Source organism: Pelobates fuscus, chromosome 4 (genome assembly GCF_036172605.1).
Source record: "Pelobates fuscus isolate aPelFus1 chromosome 4, aPelFus1.pri, whole genome shotgun sequence".
NCBI classification, from domain to species: Eukaryota; Metazoa; Chordata; class Amphibia; order Anura; family Pelobatidae; genus Pelobates; species Pelobates fuscus.
The window spans coordinates 284,996,716-285,013,708 of NC_086320.1; the positions used below are offsets into that span (position 1 = coordinate 284,996,716).

The 16,993-nt window shown below is 44.0% G+C and overlaps 1 protein-coding gene across 1 annotated transcript in view; it reads right to left on the reverse strand.

The window, feature by feature from the left end:
- ACP3 (acid phosphatase 3) overlaps nucleotides 1–16,993 on the reverse strand; it is a 77,822-nt gene that overhangs the window by 27,163 nt on the left and 33,666 nt on the right. The window contains exons 5-6 of the mRNA XM_063450669.1: nucleotides 10,639–10,737; nucleotides 8,939–9,034 (exon numbers count right to left, since the gene is read on the reverse strand). Of these exons, the coding sequence (XP_063306739.1) occupies nucleotides 8,939–9,034; nucleotides 10,639–10,737 (195 nt within the window). The remainder of the gene's footprint in view (nucleotides 1–8,938; nucleotides 9,035–10,638; nucleotides 10,738–16,993) is intronic.

Consider the following 16,993-nt stretch of genomic DNA (forward strand, 5'->3'; position numbering starts at 1 on the left):
CTCCCTTAGAGGTAGAGGCCTCAGGTACCCTGACAGGTTGGTCTGGTATGCCTACTGCAACACACAGGGATGAGGGAGTCTGACTTGAAGTGAATAGCTCAAAACTGGATACAGGCAGAAATTTCACCAAACATCTGTCTAAAAAGATAAAGTAGTATAATTAACACATTGAGTCAAGTGTAATGGATCCAGGAGCTAGTTCACTAGGAAAGGCTATTTATATATTCAGATGTAATCCAGAGGTTCAAGTAATCCAGGATAAATTGCAGCACTTATATATATGGAGTGTATGTCTTTAAATCTGCTAAAGACAGAGTCAATTTGATACACGCCAAATGCTATACTTTGTGCAAAAAGATTTAACCCACATAAAAGGTATAGAAAGACAGTATAAGGAACTGTTTCCTGTAGCATAATGAAATAGATGGTATATAGTATCACAATTATATATTGTATATACGTCTTTAAATCTGTTAAAGGCAGAATAAATGGAGTATATACCAGATGTTATACTTTGTAGCAAAAAGATATAAACCTTATGGGATAGAAATACAGTATATGGAACTGTATTCTAAAATGCAATAAAATTAGGTATCACTTTAAAATACTTTAAAATACTTCTTCAGAGACGTGGGGCTGACACCCACGAAACGCGTTAGACAGCAACAGACTAAGCAGGATACGGACGCAGACTTTGAAACCAGCAACAAAGGGTTTTACATCTACCAAAAAACATCCCAACATCTGGGGACCGATCGGCCAGCAGCGTGCATCACTCAGAGTGAGGTCTGGGACGCACGCCAACCTCACAAACGGCCGACAGCTAGAGATTTCTGTTTTAGCAACAAACTATCTACATCAATCCTAGCCGGTCCCTGCGGTTAACTTGGAATAAGAACTGCATAATTGCTGGTAATATTCTTGCAAACCGTTCCTGGCTTATATTTCTAATATTTGTAGTGTTTTTATATATTATTATATTATGAAGTATTTTAAAGTATTTTAAAGTGATGTAAGAAAAAGTGTATGTAGTGGAGCGCTGATTCAATAGGAATAGATGAGATTAGGGTAAATAGATAGGAAACCTAACAACCTATATGATAAAAGGCAGATGCATAAATAAAATAAAATAAACCCTTCTCTCTTAATAGGTCATGGAACTGACCTTACTCATACACTCAAATTGAGTAAAAATTAATTTATTCATAAAATGCAGACAAATATATAAAAGAAAAGAAACAATAACTTTTGCATATGAAAATATGTCTATGACGAATAACTAAAAAACAGCCACATAAAAAATAGAGTCCAGACCTTATTTGGATGCTCGGCATCCCGAGTCAGCAAAGATGTATAATGCTGAAAAAAATATGTAAAATAACAGTCCTCTTTGTAATCCAGATGATGGCTGATATCAATGGGAGTCAGACCTCTCCAGACGCGTTTCTCCGCTTCGGCGGCTTTTTCAATGGATGAGGTCTGTGTCTTTGTGTTCGCTTTATATAGCAGTTTGCCGGCATTCATTTGAACACGGCAAATCCAAAACTACGATGAGTGTTGCAAACCTGGCTTCTATGTAACTAGTTAGTTACTTTGTACCTATGCTTCATAGATAAAAAAGTAATTACTTATTATGGGCAGTATATTACAATTACTCTTCTTTATTTACTTATGTTACCATAGCAACCCCGCCTTATCAGGTTTAAATGCAACTGCCGTTTCTCATATTGTTAGGCAGAAAAAATATAAAAGAAAATAGAATAGCAAAGGATTTTCTAATTGAGACAGAAAATGGGTGTTTGTGGATGTAACTCCTCCATAGTCTAGTGCAGCGGTTCCCAAAGTGTGGGTCGCGACCCACTGGTGGGTCGCAGGGCGATTCCCAGTGGGTCGCGCTGACCCACACATTCAGGGCCGCCGGGCAGTCAGGCAGACTGACACCAGGAGGGAGCCCGGCGGTTTTCTCTGTATGCCGCCGGGCTCCCTCCAATCAGTCTGCCCAGCAGCTCCGGTCTGCAGCTCCGCCGGGTGCAGAGCTGCAGACCGTATGATAGAAGTCTCGCGAGCTCCCAGAGCATTACCATGGCAACACTCAGGCAGCTCGCGAGACTTTTACCCCACCGGACCACCAGGGAGACACTGGACCACCAGGGAATTCAAGTTAGGTAGGACACAGTCCCCAGATCCTGCCCCCTAATGTAAATAATTTTCTCCCTACCCCCCCCCCCCCAACTGTAACCCCTTCACTCCCTGCCCCTTCCCCTCCCCACCCTGTAACCCCTTCACTCCCTGCCCCCCTCCCCACCCTGTAACCCCTTCACTCCCTTCCCCTCCCCACCCTGTAACCCCTTCACTCCCTGCCCCTTCCCCTCCCCACCCTGTAACCCCTTCACTCCCTGCCCCCTCCCCACCCTGTAACCCCATTCACTCCCTGCCCCCCTCCCCACCCTGTAACCCCTTCACTCCCTGCCCCCTCCCCACACTGTAACCCTTTCACTCCCTGCCCCCTCCCCACCCTGTAACCCCTTCACTCCCTGCCCCTCCCCCTCCCCACCCTGTAACCCCTTCACTCCCTGCCCCCTCCCCCTCCCCCTCCCCACCCTGTAACCCCTTCACTCCCTGCCCCCTCCCCCTCCCCCTCCCCACCCTGTAACCCCTTCACTCCATGCCCCCCTCCCCACCCTGTAACCCCTTCACTCCCTGCCCCCCTCCCCACCCTGTAACCCCTTCACTCCCTGCCCCCCTCCCCACACTGTAACCCCTTCGCTCCCTGCCCCCTCCACACACTGTAACCCCTTCACTCCCTGCCCCCTCCCCACCCTGTAACCCCTTCACTCCCTGCCCCCTCCCCCTCCCCCTCCCCACCCTGTAACCCCTTCACTCCCTGCCCCTCCCCCTCCCCCTCCCCACCCTGTAACCCCTTCACTCCCTGCCCCCTCCCCTCCCCCTCCCCACCCTGTAACCCCTTCACTCCCTGCCCCCCTCCCCACCCTGTAACCCCTTCACTCCCTGCCCCCCTCCCCACCCTGTAACCCCTTCACTCCCTGCCCCCCTCCCCACACTGTAACCCCTTCCCTCCCTGCCCCCTCCCCACCCTGTAACCCCTTCACTCCCTGCCCCCTCCCCCTCCCCACCCTGTAACCCCTTCACTCCCTGCCCCCTCCCCCTCCCCCTCCCCACCCTGTAACCCCTTCACTCCCTGCCCCCTCCCCTCCCCCTCCCCACCCTGTAACCCCTTCACTCCCTGCCCCCTCCCCACCCTGTAATCCCTTCACTCCCTGCCCCCCTCCCCACCCTGTAACCCCTTCACTCCCTGCCCCCCTCCCCACACTGTAACCCCTTCACTCCCTGCCCCCTCCCCACCCTGTAACCCCTTCACTCCCTGCCCCCTCCCCACCCTGTAACCCCTTCACTCCCTGCCCCCCTCCCCACCCTGTAACCCCTTCACTCCCTGCCCCCCTCCCCACACTGTAACCCCTTCACTCCCTGCCCCCCTCCCCACCCTGTAACCCCTTCACTCCCTGCCCCCTCCCCCTCCCCACCCTGTAACCCCTTCACTCCCTGCCCCCTCCCCCTCCCCCTCCCCACCCTGTAACCCCTTCACTCCCTGCCCCCTCCCCACCCTGTAACCCCTTCACTCCCTGCCCCCTCCCCACCCTGTAACCCCTTCACTCCCTGCCCCCCTCCCCACACTGTAACCCCTTCACTCCCTGCCCCCTCCCCACACTGTAACCCCTTCACTCCCTGCCCCCCTCCCCACACTGTAACCCCTTCACTCCCTTCCCCCTCCCCACACTGTAACCCCTTCACTCCCTGCCCCCTCCCCACACTGTAACCCTTTCACTCCCTGCCCCCTCTCCCCACTGTAACCCCTGCTCTCCCTGCCCCCCCACACTGTAACGCCTGCTCTCCCTGCTCCCCCACTGTAACCCATTTTCTTCCTGCCCCCACTGTAGCCTTCTCTCCCCCTGCCCCCCACTGTAGCCTTCTCTCCCCCTGCCCCCCCACTGTAGCCTTCTCTCCCCCTGCCCCCCCACTGTAGCCCTCTCTCCCCCTGCCCCCCCCACTGTAGCCCTCTCTCCCTCTGCCCCCACTGTAGCCCTTTCTCCCCCTGCCCCCTACACTGTAGCCCTTTCTCCCTCTGCCCCTACACTGTAGCCCTTTCTCTCCCCTGCCCACCCACTGTAACACTTTCTCCCCCTGCCCGCCGCCCACTGTAACCCTTTTTCACCCTGCCCCCCTACACTGTTACCTGCACACACACTCCCTACCACACGGTCACCCTCACCTGTCTCTGCGTGTATGTGTATCTGAGTCTCCTTTTGTGTCAGTGTGTATCTGTTTACATGAGTGTATGTGTATCTGTGTGTAGGAAAATAAGTGTCGTGTGTGTATCGCTGTGTCAGTATGTGTATGTGTGTGTCTCTGTATGTGTGTATTTGTGTGTCTCTGAATGTGTATACACTGCACACATACTCCATGCAAAAACATGCTTACATCCAAACACACATTGTGTATATGTATATTTTATATACACAATATACACACACTGCATCCACTACACACGCACTGCAATCAAACGCAAACATTACATACAAACACACCCATGTATTAAAACACTAAAATGATATACAAACACCCCTTCATTCAAACACCGACACTACACACAAAAAGCACACCTGCATTTAAAGTCCAGCACTACATTCAAACACCCCTGCGTTCAGACGCAAACATTACAAACAAGTACACCACTACATTCCAATGGCAACAGTACATACAAACACTCCCATACATGCACACACATACACTTCAGCTTAATGAAGTGGTCTGGGTGCCAGGTCCATCTAGGATTAACCCTGCCTGCTGTAAACATAGCAGTTTCAGATAAATTGCTATGTTTACAAATGGGTTAATCCAGCCTCTAGTGGCTGACTCATTGACAGCTGCTAGAGGCGCTTCAGCGCTTCTTACTGTGATTTCCACAGTGAGAAGACGCCAGCGTCCATAGGAAAGCATTGAGAATGCTTTCCTATGGACTGGCTATATGCGCGCACGGCTCTTGCCGCGCATGCGCATTCAGCCGATGACGGCTAAAGGAGGAGAGTCCCCAGCGCCGAGGGAGCCCGGCGCTGGAGAAAGGTGAGTTTTTAACCCCCTTTCTCTCCCTTCAGCCTGGCGGGAATGGGACCCTGAGGGTGGGGGCACCCTCGGGGCACTTTAGTGTCAGGAAAACGAGTTTGTTTTCCTGGCACTATAGTGGTCCTTTAATACACAAACATGCTTAAATTTAAACGCTCAAACACTGCTCACAAATATAACCCTGCAACGATGGGCAAATGGTAGATTCCCAGCAGGCATAGCATTGTTGAAGTTCTCCGACAGATGGAGATCTACCTTTTGGCCACACTTGCACTAGAGGGGGCCCCAGAAAGCATACTTGCACCAGGGTTCTCTCTACATTAGTTCCACCACTGGGATAATCAATGTGAGGGGCCTGGATGAGTAAGCAGTTGTATGCCTCTAAAACTGATTGCCATGATGTGCAAAGTTTCTGCCTCTAAAACTCCATGATATATCAACATTATGCATCTAAAACTGCCATGATATGCCAAATTATGCCTCTAAAACTGCCATGATATGCCAATTTTATGCATCTAAAGCTGATTGCCATGGTGTGCCAAGTTTATGCATCTAAAGCTGATTGCCATGGTGTGCCAAGTTTATGCATCTAAAGCTGATTGCCATGGTGTGCCAAGTTTATGCATCTAAAGCTGATTGCCATGGTGTGCCAAGTTTATGCATCTAAAGCTGATTGCCATGGTGTGCCAAGTTTATGCATCTAAAGCTGATTGCCATGGTGTGCCAAGTTTATGCATCTAAAGCTGATTGCCATGGTGTGCCAAGTTTATGCATCTAAAGCTGATTGCCATGGTGTGCCAAGTTTATGTATTTAAAGCTGCCCTGATGTTCCAATTGTATGCCTCTAAACCTGGATGCCATAGTGTGCCATTTGTCAGCCTCTAAAACTGATTGCACTGGTGTGCCAATTTAATGCACCTAAAGTTGCCATGATGTGCCAAGTTTATACATGTAAAACTGATTGCCATAATGTACCAATTTTATGCATCTAAAGCTGCCATAATGTTCCAATTGTAAGCCTCTAAAGCTGATTGCCATGGTATGCCAACTCTATGCCTCTAAAGCGGATTGCTATAGTGTGCCAATTGTATGCCTCTTAAGCTGTTTGCTATGGTGTGCCAGATTTATGCCTCTAAAAGCAATTGTGTTCACTTTTTAAAATATGCATTAAAAAAAGCAAGTGGGTCTCGAAAAATTACCATTTTGAAAAGTGGGTCTCGGGCCATAAAAGTTTGGGAAGCCCTGGTCTAGTGGTTAAAATGTATCAAAACCTGATGACTGGAGATTTCGGCACGTTAAATTACTTTACTTTATTTACTTTCGTTACCATAGTAACGCTTGCCTAAGTAAATTCAAAGTACCTTCCGTTATCACCTTGGGGGGGGGGGGGGGGGGGGGGGGTTAAATTGCATCAGAAAAATGGGTATAGTTACTTCCACATAATCTATTATTTAAACCATACCCAGACTTGATAGCTCGAAACTTGTGCTCTCCCCCTGCTCCCCCCACTGTAGCCTTCTCTCCCCCTGCCCCCACTGTAGCCCTTTCTCTCCCCCTGCCCCCACTGTACAAAGTAACTAACTAGTTACATAGAAGCCAGGTTTGCAACACTCATCGTAGTTTTGGATTTGCCGTGTTCAAATGAATGCCGGCAAACTGCTATATAAAGCGAACACAAAGACACAGACCTCATCCATTGAAAAAGCCGCCGAAGCGGAGAAACGCGTCTGGAGAGGTCTGACTCCCATTGATATCAGCCATCATCTGGATTACAAAGAGGACTGTTATTTGACATATTTTTTTCAGCATTATACATCTTTGCTGACTCGGGACGCCGAGCATCCAAATAAGGTCTGGACTCTATTTTTTATGTGGCTGTTTTTTAGTTATTCGTCATAGACATATTATCATATGCAAAAGTTATTGTTTCTTTTCTTTTATATATTTTAAAGTGATACCTAATTTTATTGCATTTTAGAATACAGTTCCATATACTGTATTTCTATCCCATAAGGTTTATATCTTTTTGCTACAAAGTATAACATCTGGTATATACTCCATTTATTCTGCCTTTAACAGATTTAAAGACATATATACCATATATAATTGTGATACTATAGACCATCTATTTCATTATGCTACAGGAAACAGTTCCTTATACTGTCTTTCTATACCTTTTATGTGGTTTAAATCTTTTTGCACAAAGTATAGCATTTGGCATGTATCAAATTGACTCTGTCTTTAGCAGATTTAAAGACATACACTCCATATATATAAGTGCTGCAATTTATCCTGGATTACTTGATCTATCTGCATCTGAATATATAAATAGCCTTTCCTAGTGAACTAGCTCCTGGATCCATTACACTTGACTCAAGGTGTTAATTATACTACTTAATCATTTTACATTGTCAATCTTTATTTATTCACATTTAGAATTTAAACAAGTGGAAGTTAGACAACTTGAACAGAACAAGAAAGTACGCACAGTACAAATTATGATAACATCAGTTTATATGTATATAGCCCAACTTTCCCTATGCCAGAATATGTTTTTGTTTTATTAAGAATAGTATAAAAGTAATTACTCAAATAGGTAAAGTGGACTGGCAGCAGCAGAGTCCCTGGTCCCAAATCTGATAATCCACTTTATCTGTATGCCGATTTTACCAAGGTATACTTGTCTACTGGACGTGCAGCCTCTTTTTCTTGCTATACCTGTCACTATTCTCTCTACTAGGTTTTCCGAGCAGGCACACTTTAATCAGTACAGAGTAGCATTGCTACAATTATATGTACATCTCAGGTGCCCTCAAAGGCAGTTGAGGATCAGTTTATTTCCTCTTAACGGTGGTATTTTCAATCAGTCTCCCCTGGATGTGAGCATATCACCACTAATATTTTTCAGTGTCTGTTGCTTAAACTCAGAATGTCATACACACTCTTTACCAAACAGCAAAACTGTACATAAACTTAAAGCTCAAGGCTTCAATGCTGAACAGAATTTTATATATGCAATTTCTGCCATTTTGGCTAGAATAATGTACACTTTTACTTGCATTGTCTATAAACAACAAACAGTTATGTAAATAATATTTTACATAAATAATATAGTCACCAAAACAACTTTAGCTGAATTTAAACAGTTTGTGTGTGTAGATCATGACTCTGAAGTTTCACTGCTCAATTGACTTCCATTTAGGAGTTAAATCACTTTTGTTTCTATCCATGTAGCCCTAGCCACAGTTCCCCTGGCTGTGACTGACACAGCCTGCATTAAAACAATATGGTTCTATTTCCCATCAGATGTAACTTACTGTTAAAAAGTATATGTCTTGCTATGTAAGTTGAACTTTAATTACATACAGGAGGCTCCTGCAGCATCTAGTAAGCTATTGGCAGAGCAGAAGATAAGAAATTCTAACTAAAATCTGTACTAAAGTATTAAAATTAGACGTCTCTTTACAGGAAGTATTTAGGAAGGCTGTGCAAGTCACATGGAAGGAGAAGTGGCTACAGCTGCATAAACAAAGAGATTTAACTCCTAAATGGCAGAGAACTGAGCCGTAAGACTGCAGGGGCATGATCCATACATTAAAACTGCTTCATTAAGCTTAAGTTGTTTTGTTGACTATAGTGTCCCTTTAAGCAAAATGTCAGTGGGCACAAATTATGTTAAGCCTTCTCAGATGGAGGGCCAGCTTTACTAACTGTAATATAGTAACCTGCAGACTCTTTAGGCACTTATCATGGGTATTTTTATATGCTGTCCACCTTCTTGTAAAGACAATGAAAGTACCTCACAAAACAGTGCATCATATATTGTCCAAATTCCACCAGCTTTCAGATCTTCAATGGAGAATCCACTGGCGTTTGATACATTTTTAAAAAATTCCTGCAAAAAGAAAAAAGCTACTCAGGCCATGCTCATGTAGGGAAAAGACTGCTGGAAAAAGGTACAGTTGGAGATGGAGAGATATAAAATAGACACTAGGGGAAAGAGATAGGAAAAAAAAAATAAAGGCCATTGAAGAGAAGATTTAGACAAGGTCACAAGTGAACATGGGAGCAAATACATACAAAATGGACTTGTGCCTGGTGAAGTGCAAAACCTTGCATCAGCAACACACACACACACACACACACATATCTAGGTTTAGTTTTTTTAGGTATTAAAATACTGGGTACATTATATATATATATATATATATATATATATATATATATATATTAGACTTGTTCATTTGATTTTGGATGAATTTAAAAATAAAGGAAAATTAATTAATTCTCTCTAATACAAAAGGAAAATTAAGGTTTTAATTAATTTTGTCCGAAACAGAAAAGAAAATCAGAGAAGAGCTAATGAACGGATCGGTGACCAACCAAATTTTTGTTTTAGCACCATTCGTTCATTCAGCATTAGGACTGAACAAGGGAGGTTTCAAACCTACCCCATGCTCCACATTAGGTCCTCCCATATTAATTAATTAGACCCCACCTGCAATTCAGGGATGAGGTTAGAGAGGATATTAAGTCTCACCGTGTCATTAATTATAACTAAAGTTTTTGCCGAATTTCAAACAAACTGAATAGGTCTGTGCACAAATGTTGAAAGACCCAAAGAACTTTAAAACAATGAGATTAAACTATTCTTCTTTTGCACATGTATAATATACTGTGTTTCTCTGAAAATAGCGTTAGCTTATTTTCGGGAGATGCTCCTAATATAAGCCCTACCCTGAAAACAAGCCCTAGTCGTTCGCTAATCTATGTTCAGGGGATTTTTCAAGAGCATAGATTCGTGGAATTCCATTCGTGAGATTCCCTGAACATAGATACGCAAGATTCCATTCACGAGTGAACTAATCTATGTTCGGGAAAGTTTCCCAGAACATAGATTTCCAGTATTCTATTAGCGAGTAAGCTAATCTATGTTTGGGAAAGTTTCCCTGAACATAGATTTGCAGTATTCCATGCGCTAGTGAATAGGTCTATGTTCGGGGGAATTCCCCCGAACATAGACCGGCTTCTAGCACACGTTTTTCCCTGAAATAAGACCTCCCCATAAATAGGGAAAACATTTTATATAAGACACTGTCTTATTTTCGGTCTATATTACTCCTACGGCTGTTTGTCACTCTACTGCTTTTACACTCATGGGACTTTGTGGGATATTATTCTGCTCCAAAAAGTGGTACAGAGAAACCACCAATGGAATTTGCATGCTGGTCCTACTGGTTTTCATGGTAATTACCTCATTATACATATCTTATAACTCTTTAAATTATACCTAGTGGCTGTATCTGTCCAAGAATGGGTGTTTCCCGTTTTTACATTCTATGGTGTCAATGGAAGTTACATTCAAATACCTCCTAACATGTTTTAATGGTCTTTATCACTTCATTTTCTCTACTATACATCCAATGCACTTCGTTATAAAATTTTTGTCATAAGCTTTCACACATGTGACTGGAACTATAAGTGATAGATTTACTATACCTCATAAGGTTCAATAAGACGAAGGAATTCCGGGGAAACGAGCGTGTCATTACTAAGTTCTGTATAACGTGGGCAGTTTCTTAATGGCATTAAAAGCAGCTGAAAAACAAATTTCATCAGTATCATATGTTCAATCAAAAGCCATACCTACAAAATGTTTTTCTTATGTCAGTGGACCTATTCTTTCATATTAAATCACTCTTCCCTCATTAAGAAAAATTACATTTCAATCAAAACATCAAAGCATTCTGTACATGGTGTGTAACCTGACTCTTAAATGTTGTGAGGTTACACATGCATGCCTTCCAACAATCCCAAATCCAGCAGGTCCATTCGTTTTCAGGCTTCTGTCCAGACGTCTGGGTTTGTTCCTTTTTGACTCCACGTGTTACAAACCAAAACAGAATGAACACACCATTGTAGCGCTGTGCTGAGGACCAAACAAAGAGCGCTTCAGCAGCCTTTTGTGTATGGCCTTCCCCGACTGATAACATGCCTTCCAATGTTGGTAGATATGCTAATCTACCAACATTAGATTAGGCTGTTGTTGCACCCGTAACATTGTGTTGGTAACCCTTAATACATTGCCATTAAATTGAATTTTAAATACCTGATCCTTCCTTTCACTTGATGACTGTTGTGATTTAGGCTGTTGCTGGCCATTTAGAACCATGTTAAAAATTAATGCAGAAAAGTTTTAAAAGTGGAATTAGTGGAAACAAGTAGAGTTTTACTACTGATTGTTTCACTTTCACAAATTTGCTTCCAAATTGCATTTTTTAGAAAAACCTCCAGTGCGTCCAACACCGTCATATTACCATGCAGTACTACATGCAAATAAACTACAACAACAGACAGTAAATCTTCAAGTGAGTGTATATATAGTCATAAATCTTGTCTGGGGCACTTGTTTTGGCTTAAATTACATTTTCTGTACCAAGGCAAGTGAGGAAATTAAAAGTCCTGCTCTGACGGGACCAGTTGGCCCTTGGTGTTGTGAATGAGCTTGTGGAGTAATAGATGTAGACACAGTAGCAAATGCTAATGAAGGAGTTTTAAATGGAAATATGAGAAGATGGGGAGCGGAAGTCATTTTGTAAAGAAGGATTGAATGAAGAATAATAGGATTATTCACTAAAGAAAGAATTCAAAGTGAATTTTTAATTTCAGGTTAAAGGGCAATTCTAGTTGTTGCAAACTAGGGAACAGAAGTATATAAGTGTAGACACTTTGAGAAACACTGAAAAGAGACAAGGAGAAAGAAGATATAAAAAGGCAGGTGCAGAGGCAAAAATGTATAGAGCAAGAAGGGACAACCAGGGCTGGATTACCCAGGGCAAACACTTTCCTACTGCCCCACATTTGTACATATAAAATTCGACCCTTAATGTGATGGCTGCTCACTTTCAGATAAAAGTTACAAGTTTACAGGAATCTTTAAACAAAGTGTAAATATAGGAACCTCCTAAAAACACAATTGAGGGTGTCAGACACCAGTAAAGGGTGTATAGTTCCAATAGATAATAGAGTAGCAAGTTTATTACACAGAGTAACACTTAAAAACATATAAAAAGCACACTGACAATAGCAGTGGCAGAAATCTGAATGAAATATGCAAATCTGCTTTTGCCCACACTTGGGCTGCCACACATCTAACACCCAAGTCTAGCCAAGTCCTGGAACCCAACAGATCACAATTCCCTAGGGTTCTGGTATCTTCCTCTGGTTAGGAAAGTGACCTCGCCACTGGGTTTTGGAGGGGCCTGTTTACCAGCCTCCTACCCTGTGACTATGGCCCTGTGATAAAACTTGGTTTAAATCACTATTTGTGTCTGTTGGGACTTATAACTGGAACCATCAAACTTTCGAAGTGGCACTTCAAATTCACGAACTCCCAAAGCCATTTGAAGTGCCCTACGACTGTGTGTTGGCAGCCATCACGGACCAAAACTGCAAATAGTCTTCAGGGGGACTTAGCCGCGAATGCCCTGGAACTATTTTTGGCATGAAGACCTCGCGGTTCTCGGTCGGTCCTCCAAAGGCACTTAGCTGCGATTCTATGGCACTATTTTTGGCTATAGGACCATGCCTGTGGTCGGTAAAAATATGACTTCCATAAAATTTCTGAACCCCTGAACTGATCTGGGTGATTTTGGGATAAGTTGGTCACCCAGATCAAGGATATCAAGGGATGCAAGATTTGTGGGGATACAATGTGTTTTGGGTACTTTTGGGACTTTTTAGAATTGTGTATTTTTTTTGTGTTTGGAGATAATTGAGTCTAGTCTAGTGCTTGACTCAATTATCTCCTAATTAAACGGGAAGGCTTATTTTATTGTATATTGGAGTGTCATACATTGTAAACGTGTTATCATTGGTTTGTAAGTTTGTGTCCCTTTCCCCAACAAGGTCCATGTGGGCGTACACCTTGCTTGGGGATTGTCATAAAAGGCCAGTGTGGCACCATTAAAATTCAGTTCCTGCTTACCCTCAACAAAGAGCCTCATCTCATGATTGAGGGAACCCCTATACCTGCTATAATCCCTGCTCTTGGGATTGCTCTTTGGAGTGTTATAATCACTAGCTCTTTTAAGAGCTGTTCCTGCTACGCTCTCTGGAGTAGGAGAGGTTCACCCACTGTAAGCTGGATTCTGGTCTTGGGTCCAGGGGGGGTGGAGGACGGCAAGTTCCCAGCCAAGCTGTAACGCTGGATGTGGGGACTACAGTACTGATGGTGTCGGGTGGAGTGCTTGGAGTCCTCGGTGAGAACTAGGAGCATCGGTTGACGGAGGCACCTTGTTGGAGTGCCAGGCGCTCCGTCACAGCAATCACCGGGGGAACTCCGATGTCGAAGTGTTTCATCCCTTATCTGTCAGGACTTCCTCAAGAGCTGCTAGATCCATTGCCATCTTCTATCTTGATCTTCAAGCCCAGGATGGGTTCAAGTGCATGATGGCACTTCCTTCTCATGCATCATGCATAATGGCGTCTAAGTAGACCGAACGTACATATGCGTTCAACCGCGGAGCGCAAACAAACAGCATCAGTGCCATCTTCCATATTATATGGTGGAACTGATCTCACATGCGCAGGCTGATAGAAAAATATATATTCTCGGCAGAGCCACAGATCTGAAATTTATGAGAGCCCAATTGGCCTAAAAAGCTAAACATATAGGAGACAGACTGTCACCAATGATAAAAAACAATATTCAAAACATTTTATTAAAACAGTTAATAAAAAAGCTAAGCAGTTAATAACAAATATATGTAAAAGATAGATAGTCTTAATGAACTAATAAAATGGATGCTGAATGTAACAAATATCAGTGAGTGGTTTACCTAACAACGCTTTAAAGGACCACTATAGGCACTGTGGTGGAACCAACCTCGCCACTGTGAACTGGAGAAGCCTGGTTGCTAGCCTCCTGCCCTGCGACTATGGCCCCTGGGAGATATTGCCCTTTAAGGGACTAAGTTGGGACTCATGGACTACTATTATACTGTGCTGACCCTTTAAGAACTGCATTTGGGCTTATGGACTTTTATTGTACAGTGCTGGCCCTTTTAAAAAACAGTGTACGGACACATGGAAACTTTTTGGACACTTTTTCTTCCCCTTTGAATCCCTGGGAAGGTGAGGCTCTTCCCCTCCCCCAGCTCCATTGTCCTCCAGCAGGGTGTTGTCCCAGGGACACTGCCAGACCAGGTAAAGCCATGCTGGCAAGGGATGATAAAGGGACCTCACCTAACTTTGTAACCCCTGGACGGATTTATGTGATTTTTACATATGTTGCTCCCCAAGTTATGCTGATCACAGAAATATAATATATAATTTTATCCGTATGTGATGTAAGATCAGGGAGTTATTAAAATGTATAAAAAGTGTAACTTTTCAGCTTGGAGATAATTGAGTAGATACAGTAATTGACTCAATTATCTCCTAAGCAGAGGGGAGGAATATGCTGGATGTGTTTCTATTGTCCCACTGTGTCTGATTGGCCGCTGTACTTGCATTGTATGAGTTGTAATGTGTTTATTGGTTGTTCTGCAAAACCCTGTGGGCTGTAATGTGTTTGGGAATTGGGAATAAAAGAGGCTGTATGGGCCAGTACAGGGAGTTCCTGTTTTAACCCTCAAAGTGAAGTGTCGTCTCATTATTGGGGGAGGATTTATTGCATGCTGTTCCAGTTTGACTGCTAGGAGTGCAAACCTATTCGTATGGTTCCTATTCAACTGTCTACAGCATTCAGAGGCTTGAGAGGATTCATATGCTTCTCCGATACGGTGATTGTGGTGTCTGCCAGAGTGCTTGGAGTCCTCATGAAATGCTAGGAGCATCCTTTAACGGAGGTACCCAGTCGGGGTGCCAGGCGATCCGTTACAGGCACCCAGACCACTTCAGCTTAATGAAGTGGTCTGGGTGCCAGGTCCCTCTAGTTTTGACCCTGCAGTTGAAAACATAGCAGTTACAGAGAAATTGTTATGTTTACACTGAGGGTTAATCCAGCCTCTAGTGGCTGTCTCTATGCTTTCCTATGAGCGGTTTGAATGCGTGCACGGCTCTTGCCGCGCATGCGCATTCGGTGCTGACGTCTGCAGGAGGAGGAAAGTTCCCTAGCACTGAAGGAGCACGGCGCTGGAGAAAGGTAAGTGGCTGAAGGGATTTTAACCCCTTCAGCCCAGCGGGAGGGGGACCACGAGTTTGTTTTCCTGACACTATAGTGGTCCTTTAACCCCTTAAGGACACATGACATGTGTGACATGTCATGATTCCCTTTTATTACAGAAGTTTGGTCCTTAAGGGGTTAAGCTTTAAAGTTGCTAGAGGACATAATAAATGTTAGTGAATATTAAAGAATGTTTTTTGTATTAGTTGGTTAAGAGATGTGAGAGAATCATGCTTTTTAGATTTTCATGACATTGAGTTTAGTTATGCGATGCAGAACAGCAGAACTCAGTAACTTTGGTTGCAGTGTATGTATATATTTATGTATGTAAATACACATATTTTGGACTCTAGCCAACTCCTTGGTTTTGCACCCCTCCCTGCCACAGGTGCCTCATTCCAGGGCCCTATTTAGCCTTGTACTACAGGGAGCCTTACTAGTAATAGCGAATTACGTTAAAATAGGGAAGGATTTTGATATAAAATAAGGTACAGTATAAATGTACTGGCACTTCTATATAAATCATGTGCCTTAAAAGTGCTGTGTGCAAAAGTGTCTAGGGTATACCCTAGACACTTTTGCACACACCACCTTTAAGGCACACGATTTATATAGAAGTGCCAGTACATTTTATACTGTACCTTATTTTATATCAAAATCTTTCCCTATTTTTATGGGAAAGAAATTCACTAATAAGAAGATTGAATTTAGCCCTGTGGATCTTTCATCAATATATAACACCCAGTGGCGTACTAAGGGGTAGGCAGGGGGGGGGCCGCCCCGCCCCGGGTGCCACTGACTAGGGGGGTGCCATGACTTCCAGTGTCATGTGTCACCCCCCATCATTACGCTGCGCACAGCCACAGCACCTTTGCGGCCCGGCGGGACTTCCTTCTTCTATGAGGAGGAGGGGGAGGAGCGTTGCGGGCCGCGCCGTTGCGCAACGTGATGACGACGTGCGCAGTGCCGTCAGTCCGCCTTCACGGATCTTCAGCGGAAGGATCCATTTCCGGGTGGTGAGGCACTCAGTGGTCGGACTCGGCGGGCAAGCAAGGCATCATCAAAAAGTAGAAAGTAGTTATTTTATGTCTGGGGCTGAATTAATTAAAGGGGGGGTGGATTAATTAGAGGGTGGGTGGATTAATTAGAGTGGGTGGATTAATTAGAGGGGGGGTGGATTAATTAGAGGGGGTGGATTAATTAGAGGGGGTTGGATTAATTAGAGGGGTTGGATTAATTAGAGGGGGTGGATTAATTAGAGGGGGTGGATTAATTAGAGGGGGTGGATTAATTAGAGGGAGGGTGGATTAATTAGAGGGGGGTGGATTAATTAGAGGGGGTGCATTAATTAGAAGATGTGGATTAATTAGAGGGGGTGGATTAATTAGAGGGGGTGGATTAGAGGGGGTGGATTAATTAGAGGGGTGGATTAATTAGAGGGGAGTGGATTAATTAGAGGGGGCTTGAATAATTAGAGGGGGTGGATTCATTAGAGAGGGTGGATTAATTAGAGGGAGGTGGATTAATTATAGAGGGGGTGGATTAATTAGAGGGGGTGGATTAATTAAGGGGGTGGATTAATTAGAGGGGTGGATTAGAGGGAGGGTGGATTAATTAGAGGGGGTGGATTAATTAGAGGATGTGGATTAATTAAAGGGGGTGGATTAATTAGAGGGGTGGATTAGA